Here is a 20,167-nt window from a genome sequence, read left to right on the forward strand (position 1 = left end):
ATATCTCTGACGATTTCTACGGAGAATTGAATAGCTTTCTTATTACAAAAGGAAAGGGGCAGTTTGGGGTTCAGATGAGTTTATTAGCAGTGACCTACTCGTATCTGTACTGAGGCCCGTGGCGACTTTACTGGATGGAGCCCCAGAAAAATGGTCACATTAAATTATTTTAAATTAAGGGTCTAACTCCGTTTGAGAAATTCTGATCACAAATCTCGTTGTAACTATGAATTTTATCGGCACAAAAGTAACCTTTGTTCTGCTCTAAGGTCCAGTTGATTTAAACTAATGTCATCGATCTGGAACGATTCCATTAAATGTTAGAATATATCTTAAGACAAGAATATTAAATAGTAACATCCTACTTCCTACTAATTATATAAACGCGAAAGTTTGCAGGGATATTTGTTACCCTATAACGCCGCAACTACTGAACCGATTTGGCTGAAAGTTTAAACGAAGATTAACAATACCCTGGATTAACAGCTACTTTTCATCTCGGAAAAAATCATGGCTCCCGCGGAAATTGGTGTAAAACTGAATTCCACGCGAACGAAGTCGCGCGCGTCCTCTAGTTCAATATCAATACATGCCTCGTAATCCTCAAAATCTCGTTTCCAGAATGCAGAATGGAAGACTCTCAACGTGCCAGTACCTCAAAGCAGCAACCCTCACGAGTACCAGGTGGACTATTCATTGGAGAACGACCTCGGGAACGGCGGCAAGTACGAAGTCACCGTGAAGGTGAAGAATGAGAAGAGTTGGAGCGCGCACACCAACCCGGCCATCGTTGAGTACGGTAAGCATCGCCTGATGTGACGTCACGTCGGTGGGCCAATTCACTAACATTGACATATATTAGTGAACATTTACCAACTATAGCCATACCTACTCTATGTGCACTGTTTACCAACAAACAAATTAAAAATGACGATAGAAATCGCTAGTCATTTCAAACCAAATATTAATTAAAATTAACTTGGTCTTCAATTATTGAAAATAATGAAACATCTTAATCAGAGGTCAGTTTTAAAAAAATGTATGAAAAAAAATTAAATTAATCAAATTTAATTAAATTAATCAAAATTAATTAAGTAATCAAAATTCATTAAAATAAACAAGATGCCTCAGTTCTAAATGGACCCAGCTCCTAAAAATAAAGATACAACATAAGCTTAGAACAATTAGATATAGTAATATATTTTAATAACATTTTATAAAAACAACTCATAAATCAAAATAAATAAGTTATAAAATAACTTGCGATTTCTATTTTTTTTTTTTTGGTAAACAGTGCTAGTATGGCTTTAGAATAGCTTTTGTTATTAATTCTTAAGTAACTTGGTTTCTTATTCACTATTCATTTAAAACTAAGTGATTAAAATAGAGATTGTAGGCTACTGACAACCTCACGTGGATACCCTATAGTAGGTAGATGAACCTTACGAAATACCTTACAAAATACCATACAAAATACGAAAAATGTGGTCGTTATTGATTTATTGTAAATATATTAGGTAGCTAACATACGTCAAAGTTCAAAGTCAACACAAAAATACATTTTTCACTACTCTTGCTCAAAAACACTGTCATATTACCACTCCACAGCGGGGCTAAACAAGCATATTAGCCTCTAGGGGCTAAAGTAATTTTGTTTTTTTAATTCTTGTCTGTTACGAGTACTAACCTACTATAAAACGGAGGAGGTTTTATTCGAAAATTGAATCATTATAGGTAAGGCTCTGATTGTTTTGAAAAATAAATAAAAAACTTTAAATTGGAAATAAATGCAGCGTTCTTGTCTGTGGAATGCGTAAATTTTTTTATTTAATTTTTATTGAAGACATGGGACATCCTTTACGGTGTAATACCTTTGCCCTTTCTCATGTGAAAAAAATAAGATTAAAAAGCGAGAATTTAAAAAAACAAATAATACACACTTGATTTATTTCAGAAAATAATTGTAAATTTGTGACCGTAACTTTCATATATTTCAACATTAATTGTTATTGGTGTCTTCATCTACTGAGAATAGTGATCCTAATTTGGAGATGGATGAAATTTTCAATTCATTTTTCTGTTACCATCAAAGTCCAGACGCATTTACTTAAATACTTACCTACGAAAAATTTAATAAGTGAAGAGAACAACAACAAATGGATTCACTTACGAAAGGAGTTTTTTAAACTATTATCTCCCACGTTTAAGTCATATATTCGTTATTCATCTTCACAGTAGTCGGAAATTATGTTACCGGGTAAAAGCATCTCCCATAATATCCAAAATTGTAGACTTTGTACATTTAATTTTCAATTAAATAAATCATTGAATATTGAACTAAACTATTTTATTTTCTCGCAATCGTAGTGAAAAGCAGAGTGTAACACGCGGGGCTAAACCCAATATATACTCGGTTTCTATTTAGGCGGCCCTCGACTTACGTCTCAGGCCCTAAAAATACCTCGTATATAACGAGTCTTTTTAGCCCCTTGTATAACAATCTACTATTTGAGCTAAAGCAACGATATCGAAAATATCGTTGCAAATCATTGCAAAGACATATCAGTGAAGCGTTGCCGATTCATTCTGAAATCAATTATTTAATTAATACATTAAATAATTATGATTAATACATTCAAATTACTATTAATTTAAAAATTTCTACGGAATAAGGAATCATAAATTATGTATTAATTAATAGAATTATGTAACACTTTTATTTTGTTTCTTTATTTGAATTTTTTATGTTAAGTAATTTAAATATTTTTGTTTCTTTTTATTTGGTTTTAATTTTGCGTTTTTTTGTTCTTTTATTTTTTAGAAGCGCGTCCACAGCCCATCCAGCATGCTTCAGGTAAATTAATTTTATTTTTATTTTACAACAACTTAATTGCATTAAAAAAACACCATTTTTGAGAATATAACTATGCTAATATTATCAAGAGGTAAAGTTTGTGGTATTTTAGGGTGTAATCTCTGAATCTAGTGAATCGATCGTGAAATTTATTTTATCACTAGAAAGCCACATTATTTGTGAGTATCATAGGCTATATTTTATCCTCATTTTCTCACGAGAACAGAAACTACACGGGTGAAAGCCCGAGGCGTCGACGTCGGCTAGCTTATCATATATTCGTAGCTGACATATCTTTTACCATCTGTTTCATAATGTCTTCAGTGAATGTAACATTCTTTAGTCCTTTAGTTATAAAGTGACGTGAATAACCTGCATTTACAGATTCAATTTTATGCATTGCACTCAAATTTATTTTACTAAAAAAAAAACAAAATTACACTTAAATCCGTCAATTTTTTTTACAAAATTTTAAATTTGTTACAAGTCGTAAACAACAAAATAAGAACTATGTCTAAATATAGTTCCAAATGTTTCAAATGAGAAGAACTAAAGGACTTAAGTATTTAATTTTTTTTTTTCAGTATACCGAGGCAGTGCTCACACACACACACCGGCGCAGTATTTCCTGGCGACGGCACTGATGTACCTCCTCGTGCGAATGTAAAATGGCGGGCATAGCTTAATTATTTATTTTTAGTATCAAGTATTTGGTATAAGACAAGTATCTACATTCTACACCTGGAGCTGGTGGACGAATTTTTCATAGTGTTTGTGCAAAAATAATATCTATCCAGGTTCTTTTTTGTTATTGTTGCTTATTGTACGAATTATGCATTTTTGACTTGCACTATTGAAGATATGTAAGTAAAAGTCAAAACTACTTTACGAATAAAAACACACTAAACTGTTTTTTTTTAATTGTCATGATACATTTGATATTGTTTTTAAATTATTCTAAAAAAAGGCTGCTGATAAGTAGTCTTAAACTTGAATTAAGTGAAAATGTATCAACTCTTATATATTTTTTTATCAAACCATTAATGAATGCTATAAATAAAATGTTCACCAGCTCTTAGAATATTTGGTGTGTTTTTTTTATTTTTATTTCGTCAATGTTAAAACACCGCTTATCGATGTACCTATTAAAAATATTCGTAAAAAAATATTTTTTTGGAAATTATTGCAGTTAGATGTCTGCTTTTACTGTTGAAAAATCAAGAGGAAATACATTATATTGATTAGGTATACTTGAATTCCGTTTTACTTACTTTTTACGTTCTATAGAGGCTCAGAGTGTTTGTTTATGTATTTGTGATATTTTGTGCAAAAATACAACAACAAGAATATTTTTTTATTAACTATTCGATTTAACGAAGGACTTGTTAATGCCAAGTTACTTAAAATTTTTCCGTCATCTTTCGATTTATTCAGTATAACAAATGGTAACCATAAACCTAACATTAGAAATAACACTAACCATTTTATGTAATTATTATAATATAATTTTTTATTAAACTATTATTATTTTATTGTAAATATTATACAATTATATTTTAATGAACTACGTGAAATAAATGAATAATCCATTAAATTAATAAATGATTACCTAATTCAAAATCATTTATTAATATAAATATGTATTTCCTTTTATTTTATGTAAGCTTTCTCACATTAATTTTAAATAATTTGTATTAAAAATGTAGGTAATTATTACCAAAGTGTAATTAAGTTTAATTAATCACATTAAGTGTTATCGAAGTTTATTTTGAATATTAATTAATTAATGCTATGGAAAATTAAAAAAAAACAATGTGGTAGATTACGGACGCTGACGCAAATAAAAACAAATCATGGCAGAATTATTATTGTTAAATAAACAACAGTAGAAATAAAATAATTGAATAATAATTAATTAACTAATACCAGTTAAAATACATAGTTTTAATAAAAATGTGCCTATATTAATACAATAGTTCCAAAAGGTGCTTACCTTTTTTTAATAATCCTAATCTTCCAGTAATGTATTTAATAGAGAAAAAAGGCGTTGTACTTTCAAAAATTATTCTTTACAACGCTAAAATAATAATTAAAATTTTAAAAGTAATAAGTCTTACAAAATAATTCATATTTTTTTACATTTTTTTGTTAGCTAATTTAGAAAATAGGTATACTTATATTAAATTTTCGAATAATGCATCAATGTTGCTAAAATTCGCACAAATAGTTTTATGTTTGTGTTTTTAATCAAATAATTGAAGTACAATCAAAATAAAATTTCACATATAAAATCATGCAATTGTAATTTTTTTGAAAGTTCCACGCCTAAATATTACCAGCTAGTCTTTAATATTAAAATCGCTTTTAAATTCTAGAGTCTTTACACAGTACGATATTTTCACGCATAGTGTAAACGCGACAAACGCGTTGCAACGAAATTGTTGCGACCCACGTTTCTAAATCATTGAAATCAGTCTTCCACGCTATACTGTGCCCAGTGAATAGTTAGTGGCCATGAAAAAAGGACGTTGTCTCAAATTAATCAAATAAGTGAAGCTACCTTATACTCGATGGCTCTGTTAAATAATCCTTTTATATCAAATTTAATATTAAATTTGATTTGAATAATAAATAAATATAAAACTAACTTTATTTTATTTATTTTGTTTTTGTACAAAAATACGTAAATTTTGCGGAACACTGATTTAAATGACTGCGTTAGAAAATGTCGTATAATGTAAAGGCATATAAGAGACCATTTTTTTAAGAATACCCAGTAATGCATTGCTTTTAAAACGTAGATTTTAACATGAATATGTCATTGTAGATGACTAAAATGACATGAAAAGTACAATCAACTATGTAGAAAAAATGTACTACAAAATAACAATAACATAGGCTAATAGTAAAAAAGTGCAGTTTTGTTCTGTGTTTTATGTAAGTATCATAATATACTTTAGTAATATACATTCTTAAACCAATAATATCTATGTATATATTATACAAACGTATGTGTATTGTATTTCGAACTCAGTCTAAATTCACATAATTTCATATTTTATATTTTTCCCCCCTGAAATTAATTGTTAGCCTATGATTATTTTATAATAGGAAATAAAATGTTATTGATAGTGTTATTAAAAATATTTCAATGGCGTATTTACGTGTAAAGCGTTTTGTGTAAATTCTATAATTTGCAATTAATGCTTCGTGGCAATTACGAATTCCAAATTAATAAAAAAATAATTTATGTACATTAATGCTATTACAATAAGTACGGAACCACATTTCTTATAAATAATTACCAAATTGATTTTTTTTTAAAATAAAAGAACTTAAATACATCTTACATACATACTTATTTAAATTAAATTTTATATTTAAATTGTGTAATGGTAATGTACAAGAACATTACATACCTAGCATCTTTGTTATTTTTAAAAATGTGTTCCGTAAAAATTGTAATTGTTAAATTAATCTGTAATTTATTCAGTTAATACAGCATTATATTGTCATACATATGATATGTAAGTACTGTAATTCTGTAATATCTGTAATTTATTACTATTACAATCACACTGTTGTACAACTAGATGTTTGTGCCTTCACATAAAAACGGAAGGTGATATTTTTGGTCTTAAATAAACGATTAATGTTTGTAAATAATTATACACGATATATTATTTTGTTTTATTCCAATATCCATATAGAAGTAGCAATAGAGGATCAAACTCCAAAATCCGTGTTTCCTAACGCATCTTTACCACATTAAATTTACACACAAAATCTAGAAATCCATGAACTAGATTAACTAGATTAACTTTTACAACAGATTAAAAAAATTAAGGTATAAAAAATATAATATTTACTCACCTGTTTATACCTGGCAACCCCACAATCGCGCTTTTGTGAAACAACCTTTACGATATCAATTCTGGTGGGTATATTCTTTAAAAAATAACCTAAGTGGAAATCCTACTAATATTAAAAACGCGAAAGTTTGTATGGATGTTTGTTACTCTTTAACGCCGCTGCTACTGAAGCGATTCGACAGAAATTTGGAATGGAAATAGATTTTACTCTGGATTAATACATAGGTTAATGTTCATTCCGGAAAAATCATGGCTCCCGCAGGATTTGTGAAAAACTGAATTCCACGCGGACGGAGACGCAGGCGTCCGCTAGTAGATTAAATAAATCTAATTAAAAGCAAATCATTCAATAAGGGTAATTTAATTATGCAACCTATCATTTGTTACCATTAATAAATAACAGATGAGGCTACGTATTTTTTATGCCGGATCTTGTACTATCTTGATCTAATTTTAAGCAAGTCTGATTAATCATTAAAATTTTGTTTGACTCATGTAAAAATTCTTTGAGTTCCTATAACAGTTACTTTTTAAAATTCGTTACACTTTCATAGTGTCAAATATTCTTTCACGTCACATTTCAAAATTCTAAGAAGTAAATAGATACATTTGTTTCCAGTATACATCTAGATTTATATTGACGATATATCTTTTACTAGAATTTACTCTTTAAAGTTGTGATAATGGAATCATAAAATGGTCGAAACAGTAAGTATCAACAGTTTAGCATTCCATGGATTCGCTGTCGTATGGCAGAGAGAGAGAGCAGTGATAGCCCAGTGGATATGACCTCTGCCTCCGATTCCGGAGGGTGTGGGTTCGAATCCGGTCCGGGGCATGCACCTCCAACTTTTCAGTTGTGTGCATTTTAAGAAATTAATTATCACGTGTCTCAATCGGTGAAGGAAAACATCGTGAGGAAACCTGCATACCAGAGATCTTCATTCTCTGCGTGTGTGAAGTCTGCCAATCCGCATTGGGCCAGCGTGGTGGACTATCGGCCTAATCCCTCTCATTCTGAGAGGCGACTCGAGCTCAGCGGTGAGCCGAATATGGGTTGATGACGATGGCAGAGAGAAACCCTCCGAGCAGAGCACGGAACTTGAGATCTAGGATTGAGAAGATCCTATAAGTCGTGTTTATATATTACTAGCCACGAATGTCACTAAACGTGTATGTTTAAATGTTACATATGTACATGTATGTATGTATGTTCCACGTTAGCGTCTAAACTACTGAACCGATTTTAATGAATGAAATAACTACTAGTCCTACTGTATAACGCAGTACACAGCAAGGAACACCACCATTAATCTTACAGTAGAGATAATAAGTGCGACCACGGCTCTACCATGATTATTTTAGTGCCTTTCTCGACTTCTATCTGAAATATTTTCTTATTTCGTCCTTTTTAGACCACTTTTGACGTGACAACGTCTTATAATTCGATGGAGCCGGCTGCACACTCGAAAAAAGTTGACGTCATGCGTCGTTCCCTCGCTCTAGGGTTGCCAACTTTTTTACAAGAAATAAAATATATTCTGGTCTATGAAGATTATTAAACAGTATTTTACTAGTAGAAAAACGAAAATTTTCTTTTGAAAAATGCAATCATTCCATCAGTATTTTCTTATAACGTTGTCACGTTCAAGTATCAGTCAGTAAACCGTTTTTTTACGTAGTTGGGTTTTTAAACTTTAAAGGTCGAACAAGTTGACGAAAGCAACCAAGTCGGTCAACGAGTGAGGCATCGTGGTCACCACAAGTATGAAATCAAGGCGACAGGGGACGCAGCCAAAAACTACGACTTCATTGCAGCCCGGCCACCGGGGAAGAAGACTACGTAAGCCAATTTATGTCAAGATTAGACATTTCTCAACCGACAAAGAACGAAGAGAAGGTTATCTAGTAATTCGTTATACGACGCATATATATATTTTTTTATGTTCAAAGTTTTTATTCGTATATTATTTCGTATTATAGTGACAATGATTACGTAAACGACAAAATTGCTTGGAAATGAAATGTGTTACATGACAGGCTACTTATATACCTATTGTTAAATGGTGATAAACTAAAAAAGGATAAACCTGGCTAAGTTTGTTGTGGGCTCTTCTCGGACCAATCCGCGTTTGGAACCCTCGTAACTTTAATTTTAAGTTTTCGAATTATTATTATCGCCATTATCTTAAGTTTTACCTGACGTTTCAAAAGAGCTTGTAAATTAAGCCTATTTGAAAGAAATGAATTTCGACTTTGACTTTGACTATGTATGCATAACTTTTTACTGAGTGGTCCGATTTTGATAATTCTACATGACAATGTCGCTGTCGCTGTTGCCATCTCTATCGCTATCTCTATCGACTTTCCATACAAACATTCACCAACTATTTCACCCACATTCTCTTCTTATTTTAGGGATAAAAAGTAGCCTATGTTCTGCTCCAAGGTCCCATTTATTACCAAAATTCATTTTGATTTGCCGTTTAAGCGTGAAAAGGTAATAGACAGACAGACAGACAGACTTATTTTCGCATTTATAATATTAGTATAGATAGTATAAAATTTTGTTATCCCTAAAGCTATTTAGTGATTATTTTTCAGTGTGTTGGAATCAATCGGACACTTGGTCAAGAGTTGCCTGGGCGGAGGTGTCGTGGCTATCCACGAGTCGTACAAGCAATGCGGCCTGTGGACGTCCGTGGTGCTGACAGTGGTGCTAGGGTGTTGTGTCAGCTACTGTATGTATGTACGTACACCTATTTATTTAAACACTAGCTGACGCAGTGCGGTACAAGCGCGTGGTTCTCGTTCCCGTAAGAATACAGGGATAGTATAAAGCCTAGCTCCTGGACTGAGTGCCGCACTAACGTCGATATTATATATAATGTTATGTGCGCCCAGCATTAATATACATATTAGATTTTTTGTGGCATATTGTATTGTTTTTTAATGTTTAATATGTGTATTGTTGGCGTGCTTTAAATTATTAGAAAAAAAAACGTCTCTATACTCCAAGAACTCGACATAAAACACATTTTTTTTTATAGGCCTACGTTTGACCACAATCATGCCTGATGGAAAGCAATGATGAGGTCTAAGATGAAGCGCGCTCGCCTAGAAGATGTCTATTCACTCTTGCCTTGAAGGTGCACAAATTATACGTGTCACGAAACACAGACGCCGGAAGGGCATTAGTACACAGTCGCATTCTTTTAGTTTTTTGGACATGTCTCCCGGCGAGGGAATGACTGTATCGGACGCCTTGCAAGGGAAGGTGGAGGGAACTAGGTCACGCGGAAGGCCACCCATGCGATGGACCGACCAGATCTGATAGATAAATCTGCTGTAGGCGGTCCCTTGCATGAATGTACACGACTCACTACACACAGGCAGAACTGGCGAATGCTCGTGAGGCGTATTACATCTACCTCCAATACGTCCTAAAAACCACGACCGCTCTGTCAAGAACGCAGCAACAAAGAAGAGTATAGCCTTTCTCGGTAAATGGGCTATCTAACATTGATGTACACACAGGGAGAAGTGGCGAATGCTCGTGAGGCGTATTACATCTGCCTCCAATACGTCCTAAAGACCACGACCGCTCTGTCAAGAGCGCAGCGACAAAGAAGAATATAGCCTATAGCCTTTCTCGATAAATGGGCTATCTAACATTGATGTACACACAGGGAGAAGTGGCGAATGCTCGTGAGGCGTTTTACATCTGCCTCCAATACGTCCTAAAGACCACGACCTCTCTGTCAAGAGCGATAAATGGGCTATCTAAAACTGAAAGAATTTTTCAAACCGAACCAGTAGTTCCTGAGATTAGCGCATTCAAACAAACAAACGCTTCAGCTTTATAACATTAGTATATGTGTATTTATACCTGAGGCACATGTTCCTTTACCAAATTTTAACCATAGAACTGCCAGGCATCGCAGAGTACATCCATAAGTAGTTGATGTCCCTTGGACTCGTACGAAGCGTTTCGGTTCCTCGTTCCTGGCGCACTGCGAAGTTATACAATGCCCTTCCAACTTCCGTTTTCCCTATCACCTGCAACATGGGTATATTCAAGATAAGAGTGATAGGCATCTTACATGGGTATATTCAAGATAAGAGTGATAGGCATCTTCTAGGCAAGCGCATTCCACCATAATTATGCTGTCTCATTTCCTACTATCAAGCATGGTTGCAGTCAAGCGCTCGCCTGTACATATAATGTAAATAACAACTAGCGGGGACTAACACAGCGTTTTCCGGTGCAGGGTCCTATCGTCCATCGCCTCTTCGAACTATATGGCCTACCCATTTCCACTTCAGCTTCGCGACTCGCTTTGCTATGTCGGTTCTCCTGCTCTCCTTCTGCTTTCCTCCTGCTCTGATATCTATAATATCCGATATAATATAATTCTGATGCGATCACGTAGAGAAACTCCAAGCATAGCTCACCCCATCGCCTCTTTATGAGACCTCCAGTAGGAGGCTCTTTATTTATCTTCAAAAATCAGCTGAGATTATAGTTATTGTTTTACAGGGCTGGTTGTTATTTTGTCTATAAAATGTAAAAATCATTATCAGAATATGGAAATAGTGTTCCAGTGTTTGCGCTCACACTTGTGCACTATAAAAACTAATAAAGGTCTCGGTCATTATCACCAATGAGTACGCTTTAAGGTATATACCAGTGGTATGTATATACCAGTACCACTCGTACTATAAAAAACAACTTTATAGTACGAGTGCCTGCGAGTGTCAGACTTACGAATAAGTATGTACCTCATTTTGCGAAAACTGAAACTTTTCCAAGAATGTTCCTATCATGTACGATAGCTAATTTGGGCTGTGGTGACTTGGGAAGGTTTCGAGGGTCCAGATCGTTAACTTTTGACGGCGTCCGTGTCGCAGTGGTATCGCATTACAGACCCCCGACCGTGACTTAGCGTACCCCGGCCTTCGTGACTTCAGCTGTACATAATATGTGTAGCCTCCGGCCGCGCGCTTAACTATCCGCTGGCCGTGACTTCATACTTTAATTTGATATGAAAGTCTTTTCATCCAGTAAACAGATGGGCGAAGGTGCTCTTATATTAGGAAAACTCTACTAAAAGTGTGTAAAAGGAGTAGATGTTAAATTGACGAATGATAGAAGGGAAGATACAGAGAAGAGAGCCGTGATAGTCTAGTGGATATGACCTCTGCCTCCGATTCCGGAGGGTGTGGGTTTGAATCTGGCAAAATACAAAATCAATTGCGTACAATCAGCTACAAAAAGTGTTATAAAACATTACAGGAGCACAGACTAAAAAACTTTCAGTCTTCTTAAAATGAGGTCTGGCTACCACAGACTCGTAAGTCCATATTCTCGAGATCCTGGTCTATTGGTATTATGGTTTTTTCAATGCGTGACATTATTATGATTTAATATTTCCTTTTAGTTGCATCATTGTTTTAAAGCCAAAGATATACTGCTAGATATGTCATTAGCGCGTCGAAAACGGCGCAAACAAAGGCGGCCTATTGCCTTAATTTAATTTATTCGCATAGTAAACAAAGAAAGTTACTTAAACAAATAATACCATAATATTGTCTATTCAGGACGTTTAAAAACTACATAAATATTTTGAGCAGAAGCTTCAAAAGTGGATTTAAACATAAGAAAACCAATGTCGAACAAAGGTTATAATTTAATATGTATCACAATATTTTCACAGTATTTATCAGGACACCTATAAGACCCACCGTACGAAAAGAACCAAAAAGTTCTCAGACCATACACTTAAACTCATGGAAGAGAGGCAAGAAATGAGATTACAGTCTTCAGCAGATGCGTCAAAATACCGACAAATCAGTAGACAGATCTCTAAGTCGCAAACCAGCGACTTGCGAAACTTCAATACCGAGCGTATTAAAAATGCGATTGAAAACAATCGCGGCTCGAAAGTTTTCACCAGAGATCTGTCTATTGGACAGAGGCAGCTGACGCGTTTGAAGACCGAGCACGGTAATCTGATTTCTTCCAAGCCCGAGTTATTAAGTGAGGTCGAGAAGTTCTATGGACAGCTATACACGACTACTCAGCAGCCTGTTGACAACTTGGCTAAAGACCCCAGAGCCAAGTTGACCCGACACTATACCGAAGATATCCCGGACGTCAGCCTATACGAGATTAGTGTGGCTCTCAAACACCTGAAGAACAATAAGGCGCCAGGTGAGGACGGAATCACAGCAGAACTCCTGAAAGCGGGTGGAAAACCGATACTTAAAGTCCTTCAGCGATTGTTCAATTCCGTCATTCACGAGGGCACGACGCCTGAGGCGTGGCATAGGAGCGTGGTGGTTCTGTTCTTCAAAAAAGGTGACAACACCTTGCTGAAGAATTACAGACCCATCTCGTTGCTAAGCCACGTTTACAAATTGTTCTCGAGAGTCATTACGAATCGTCTCGCTAATAGGTTTGACGACTTCCAGCCTCCCGAACAAGCCGGTTTCCGAAAAGGCTTTAGTACCATAGACCACATCCATACGCTGCGGCAGGTTATACAGAAGACTCACGAGTATAACCAGCCACTTTGCTTAGCGTTTGTGGACTATGAGAAAGCCTTCGATTCGGTGGAAACCTGGGCTGTGCTAAGGTCATTGCAGAGATGCCGAATTGATTACAGGTATATCCAAGCGTTGAAGTGCTTATACGAAAACGCCACTATGTCAGTCCGTATTCAGGATCAGACTACGAGGCCAATCCAGTTGCAGCGAGGAGTGCGTCAGGGAGATGTGATCTCTCCGAAGCTATTTACCGCCGCATTGGAAGACGTCTTTAAGCTTCTGGACTGGGGCGGACTTGGCATCAACATCAATGGCGAGTACATCACTCAACTGCGGTTCGCGGACGATGTAGTCATCATGGCACAGACTCTGGATGACCTTAGTACCATGCTCAATGACCTCAGCAGCGTTTCTCAACAGGTGGGCCTGAAAATGAACATGGGCAAAACAAAAATAATGTGTAATGCTCATGTATCGCTCCACCCAGTTATAGTTGAGAACGCTGCACTCGAAATTGTAGACGAATACATATACCTAGGACATATGATCCAGTTAGGTAGGTCCAATTTCGAGAAAGAGGTGAACCGTCGAATCCAACTCGGCTGGGCTGCATTCGGGAAACTTCGCGACATCTTTTCGTCCGAAATTCCTCAGTGCCTGAAGACAAAAGTCTTCGAACAGTGCGTGTTGCCAGTGATGACCTATGGTTCCGAGACTTGGTAGCTAACTATGGGCCTCATAAGAAGGCTCAGAGTCACACAGCGGGCGATGGAACGAGCTATGTTAGGAGTATCTCTGCGTGATCGAATCAGAAATGAGGAGATCCGCAGAAGAACCAAAGTCACCGACATAGCTCAACGAGTTGCGAAGCTGAAGTGGCAATGGGCGGGGCACATAGTTCACAAGAGCCGATGGACGTTGGGGTCCCAAAGTGCTGGAATGGCGACCCCGCACTAGTAAGCGCAGTGTTGGCCGACCCCCCACCAGGTGGACTGACGACATCAAGCGAGTCGCAGGGATTCGCTGGATGCAGGTGGCTCAGTATCGTGATGTTTGGAAGTCCCTACAAAAGGCCTATGTCCTGCAGTGGACGTCCATCGGCTGATATGATGATGATGATGATGATATCAGGACAACTTAATTAACAAATCAAACTATAATCAAAACAAGAGCCTAGAATGACAGAGAATAACCTTAAGTGAAGTCACGCATTTATGAACGATGTGTGTAGGGTTAAAAGATCCTTTGACAGTCCAACACTCCCCATTTCCACACAAGTCACTCTCCCCGCCTATCCCAAGTACTTAACCCCTAAAGAATTACACATCAAGATATGTGGACGGCTCGAACGCCGCGAGCATACAGAAGCCGACATCACAAGAAATACATCAATAATGCTCTTGGTAGTACTACATAATCAGGAGAACCAGAAACCTTGTCGTAATACTATAAAACTCCACTCATCTTTCTATACACCTAAAACTGAATACTTGTACCAGATATTGGCGCGTTCGGCGCAGAAGATTTACGGTAGGGTCCAGGTCCCGGCGATGTCATATCCCGACTTAGCAGAGGCTTCCCTGGAGACCGGACCCTTTGCGTCCTTGAAGAAATACAGTAAATGTTTCAGGTATACCAATTTTAATACATGTTATTTTCGCTTTTTCAAATCTATAGCTGACTCAACTCCCTTGTTTCCAGAGTGGTCAATGATTTCTGTGGGTCAACAGTATCCCTTTTTTGCTTACCCCGGAAACCTGGTGTGACGCTATTAAATGCCTATGAAATGCTTATCACCGGTCCTGGCCTACCCTAACCACCCAGCAATTCACTAAATCTAAAATACCTTGAGAATTTTTGAATTTTTTTATGAATAAATAAGTGCAAGGGCCTGGCTCTATGTAACACACAGATTTAACTTTTAAAAGCCGGCTCATTTTAGAAATAATTAATAAGGAGACCACGCCGAGACTAAACCTAGGATGGGCGTTAATTCTTTTATCATGGTTGTAGATAAAGTACTGTATGCCACTGCATGTAACTAACCATTGTAGAACCCATGCTGTCACAAAAATCACTCGTGCTACAATGGCCCTCATTACATGACTTTGGCACCAAAAATTAACTGTATTTTAAAAAAATGTCAAAGCTGACATTTCTGACTGATTCCATTGTATTTTCCTTAAGGTATGCCGTCGATTTCACTATATGCGTCGACCTGTTCGGCTCGTGTTGTGTGTACCAGATCATGATCGCTCGCACCATCAAGCAACTGATCGAGGGCACGGATGAGATATCGAACGAAGGCAACCCCTCGCTGAGGCAGCTAGTCGCCATGCTTCTGGTGCCTTGCGTGCTTCTGTGCATGATCACCACGCTGAAGTATCTTGCGCCCTTCTCGTTGGCCGCTGATGTTATTATATGTAAGTTTATTTATGTTTTTCCGTTGTCCATCAGGCAGTACGTAGACGGATAGACGGTATCTCGTTATCCAACAACTGAAGCACATTAAAATAGCGTCGAGTACCTATCTATCAGATTTAGGAAATTAATGCCTGCATGTCTTCATTTGTGCATCTGTGTGCGTGTCGGCGTTTACGTACTTGAGCAAACTGGCAGAGTTGATGTGCGTGACTTTTTAGTTTAGGAGATGGGTCTGGACATATCATTGCGTATACTATTAGGTATAATTCCACTACTGGGCACATTCCTAGGGATTGCAATACCCCTTTAATGTTATTCCTCTGTAAATATACCTGCATATTGGCATTTAAAATTCTGGTTCAGGGTTTCTAAGATTTGACATCAAAAACATTTGTCTTTCAAATATCTTGATCCGTTAAACATTTATGCCGTAATTGTTTGTCGATGAAATATATATTTTGTATAGTCAATGTGTTCGGCGTAGAATTTGCTATACTTATTTTAAATTTACTAAAAATTCAAAGAACGTTTTTAGTTCTTTGTTTAGTGGTATGGGTGTAAAACAGGGGCTTACCACCACCTTTTGCAAAACCATAATGATCTACATCTTCATAATACATCTCATACATACATCTTATTTAAGGGCGTAAGTAATGTCACAAGTATCTCAGTAAGTGGTACGAATTAGTATACGCTAATACGCTATAGGACTCTGTACAAAAACCTTCAAGGTACTAAATGTCGAAACATTATGGAATCGCCACGGATTTAAGAGGTTGTGGTAGGGCCGCAAAACGTTTATTTAAAAAAAATATTAGAACAGATTAAAAAAAAACACGTTACTTTGATTTTCAGTGCTCGTGGCGTCTTCTACTATATACTACGCAGTGAAGCATCAAAAAATAAGCCCTTTTGATTTCCCCGTGTTCAAAACTATACCCGGTCTTTTTGAGTTCATGGGAGTGTGTGTGTTTAGTATGGAGGGGGTGGGGGTCACTTTGGCTATTGAGAACTCGATGGAAGATCCAAGGAAGATAGCGCTCGTCTTATGTGGAGGTTGGTTGATTATTATTATACTACTCGACCAAGTCAACTAGGCACCTGGGTTCAATACGTCACGCGGATTTTTATAGGGTTGTTTTTTACAACCCTATAAAAATCCGCGTGACGTAAACGATAAGAAAATGTTAATCATTAAAATCATTAATAGAAAACATTCCGTTACTGTTCTATCTTTAATGGCCCAATACGCATTGGCAGACTTCACACACGCAGAGAATACTACCGGCAAAGACGTACCGCCAAGCGATTTAGCGTTCCGGTACGATGTCGTGTTGAAACTGAAAGGAGTGTGGATTTTCATTATCCTCCTCTTTCAAGTTAGCCCGCTTCCATCTTAGACTGCATAATCACTTACCATCAGGTGAGATTGTATTCAAGGGTTAACTTGTCAAGAATAAAAAAATAATAATAAAGAATTCAGAAAATTCTCTGGTATGCAGGAGGAGAGTCTGAGAGGAGACGTGAGCTCAGCAGTGAGCCGAATATGGATGAATGATGATGATGATTCCTATCAGAAACCCTCGTGACGTAATAAACCTACTCCGTGTCTAGTTAACGTGGTCGAGAAGTAACTGTTTCTGTAAATCATTGGTATACTCTCCGGAAATCTGGACATAAGGGTCTGAGAATAAGAACATTTTTAATTTGTGCAAGTTCACGATATTATGTAAAACAGACAAAGTTTGGTGACACAGATTTGTATTGTTTGTTGTTGTATTAATTCAATAAACCCTGACAAATTTGTGCTAACATAGATCAAATTACATAGATCATCAGATTACTTGGTACTAATTTGAATGTCTAACAAATCTGATAGTCAAATCTGTGTCTAACAAATCTGATAGTCAAATCTGTATCACCATAGATCCGACAAATAATCTATACCAATATCATAAAACTGAAGAGTTTGTTTGTTTATCTGGTTGACGCGCTAATCTCAGGAACTACTGGTCGATTTGAAAAATTATTTCAGTGTTAGATAGCCGATTTATCGGGGAAGGCTATATATTATCCCCGTATTCCTAAGGTAACGGGAACCACGCGGGTGAAACCGCGCGGCGTCATCCAATGTTACTCGTACAATAAAATTTTATCAATGTCATGATCCTTCCAGGTATGGCAGTAGTGGTTGGCATAGTTATGACTGTCGGCTTCTTCGGCTACTGGGGCTTCGGTGAGAGGTCCAAGTCTCCCGTCACACTGAACTTCCCTCTGGAGCCGTGAGTTAACTTGATGGCATTACGAAATATTATATCTCCGTCACATTCAATACAATAAAGAGTTTTTATTGTAATAATTGACGGCCCAAACAGGTTATTGTTGCAGTTATCTGATGGTTGGTAGAGAACCATAGCCTAACTAGCAGACGCCCGCGACTTCATCCGCGTGGAATTCAGTTTTACACAAATCCTGTGGTAACCATGGATTTTTGCGGGATGAATAGTAGCCTATGTATTATTCCAGAGTAAAATCTATGTCTATTCCAAATTTTAAACAAACCGCTTCAGTAGCCGTAGCGTTAAGTTTGTATGTAAGTGTACAAACATACACATTTACACACAAACTTTCTAAACATCACGATTTTCAGCAGCTAGCATCTGCAGCTCCCTGTGACCTACATGAAGTCGTTCCAGCTAGTAAGGGTCATCCAACACTATACTTTCCAGTGCTCTTCGAACTATTTGTCCCGCTCATTGCCACTTTTGCAACTCTTTAAGTCATGATTGTAACTTATGCCACACATCGAGGGATATTTTATGACCCAAGTAATCAAGACACTCGGTTAAAATAGGTACTCACATATACTGTTATTAATTTCCAGCTTCCCAATAGCTCTAAAGGTTCTAATGGCGGTGATGGTGTACGTAACCTTCGCCCTGAACTTCTGGATACCGTTCGACCTGGTGTGGTACTACATAAAGCGGCGGTACGAGGAGTCCGGCTATTGGATTTGGCAGAGGGTTTGGCGGGCGTTGATCGTGTTTATCATCACAGTCATCGCAGTCATCTTTCCCGCTGTCACCAAGTTTATTGGATTGGCTAGTTACTTAATTACTTAGCTGCATTATGCGAGCTACACACCTACAGTTTTCAACAGTCGAACTGTTTAGTTCAATTGTTCGTGTGTAGCATCCGCCAGTTCTAATGAAGGTCGGTAGCCCGGTTTAATAACCAAACTCACTCGTTAATTTCACGGAATTATGTCTTTACTTTCATAAAATTTTTAGAGTAATTGCTAGAGCTATTTTTATTAGCTACTGCTACTTTGCAGCCTTAAATCATATATGCATAGAGGCGGAGGAGTGAGGAGATATAGTTTTATTTTATTCAATTACTTCTTATAGATAAAAAGCAACGTTGGGATATAGATACTTCCTTGGGGTACACCAGCTTAAAGAGCAACCCAAAGTGAATTGTTTGTTTGATGTTGCGCTTTCAGTGTTTCAGTTTAAACTTGTAATTATTTCAACAATAGAAAGCTAGATCTTGACAATATTTGTTTCTTAATCCACGGGAACTGGACTTACGCGGGTTGTCGATAGTGACAAAGTAAGTTCGTAGGTAACAATGATAACCTTTTACAGATTGGTTCCTTTTGCCTGTCAAGCATGGGGTTCATGTTCCCAGCGTTCATAGAGCTATGCCTGGACTGGGAGGACCCCGGGCTCGGTCTGTGCAAATGGAGGCTCTGGAAATGTATCATCATCTGCATATTTGGTGCAATTTTATGCGTCGTCGGCACTTATATTAATGCTAAGGAACTTATAAAGGAAGTGTTTTAAGAATCATGACAGCTTAACTAACACATTATGAATAGATATTTTTTTTTATTTTCTGCAAAAAGTAAAGAATCCAAGCGTCTATGTCACCTAGATCCGACTGAAAATCCTCAACGTGCGTGTAAAATCGGAGATTTCTGCAATTTTCAATTCTGTTTGCTCTTTTCAAAGCTATAAAAGGTTTAGTCTGAAGGGACACTTCGTCCCTTTCGACTTAACCTTTCATAGCTTTGAAAAAGCAAATAATTGGGGAGGATTGAATCGAATCGTCGAATTTAAGTGACGTTGTCTCTTGGATTCCTCGTTTTTTCGTGGGGAATAACAAAATAAAGTTAATTATACCTGAACTATAATTATTTTCCTTAACATCTGTATAATAATTCTTTCTTATATTAACTTGTTTCGGAACTACTTTTAAGATATTTTTTGTCTAAGCACTATGTTTGGAGGATTGAATATGGCATGAACTAAACCATTGATATGGTGTGTAGAGAACAGTGAAGTGTAGGAATTTTCCCGTGCTAAAAATTTTGTTGATAACTCTTATTTATATATCTACCGGTGTTTTATGTTTAGGTACGTATTTATTGTTTGTATATTGTGAATAATATAAATCGTCTACAATA

At 36.6% G+C, this 20,167-nt stretch overlaps 2 protein-coding genes across 2 annotated transcripts in view; both read left to right on the forward strand.

The window, feature by feature from the left end:
• LOC112056080 (lachesin) overlaps positions 1-6,171 on the forward strand; it is a 166,920-nt gene extending 160,749 nt beyond the window's left edge. Inside the window, exons 12-14 of the mRNA XM_052886931.1 lie at positions 622-799; positions 2,822-2,854; positions 3,439-6,171. Of these exons, the coding sequence (XP_052742891.1) occupies positions 622-799; positions 2,822-2,854; positions 3,439-3,521 (294 nt within the window). The 3' untranslated portion in view covers positions 3,522-6,171. The remainder of the gene's footprint in view (positions 1-621; positions 800-2,821; positions 2,855-3,438) is intronic.
• Positions 6,172-7,422: 1,251 nt separating this feature from the next.
• Positions 7,423-20,103, forward strand: LOC112056081 (proton-coupled amino acid transporter-like protein pathetic). The gene is made up of 9 exons (XM_024096425.2): positions 7,423-7,434; positions 8,430-8,569; positions 9,331-9,475; positions 14,775-14,905; positions 15,463-15,698; positions 16,555-16,755; positions 17,876-17,981; positions 18,584-18,800; positions 19,347-20,103. Exons 1-9 carry the CDS (start codon positions 7,423-7,425, stop codon positions 19,542-19,544), a joined length of 1,386 nt encoding a protein of 461 aa, XP_023952193.2. The 3' UTR covers positions 19,545-20,103.
• Positions 20,104-20,167: the final 64 nt, after the last annotated feature.

This window comes from Bicyclus anynana, chromosome 18, assembly GCF_947172395.1.
Source record: "Bicyclus anynana chromosome 18, ilBicAnyn1.1, whole genome shotgun sequence".
Classification (NCBI taxonomy): domain Eukaryota; kingdom Metazoa; phylum Arthropoda; class Insecta; order Lepidoptera; family Nymphalidae; genus Bicyclus; species Bicyclus anynana.

Excerpts from the sequence above, each read along its gene's own strand:
- LOC112056081 (XM_024096425.2), top strand. Across the intron at positions 15,699-16,554 it reads GGCCGCTGATGTTATTATAT|TGCTCGTGGCGTCTTCTACT; the intron begins GTAAGTTTATTT and ends TTTGATTTTCAG. Across the intron at positions 17,982-18,583 it reads CTGAACTTCCCTCTGGAGCC|CTTCCCAATAGCTCTAAAGG; the intron begins GTGAGTTAACTT and ends ATTAATTTCCAG.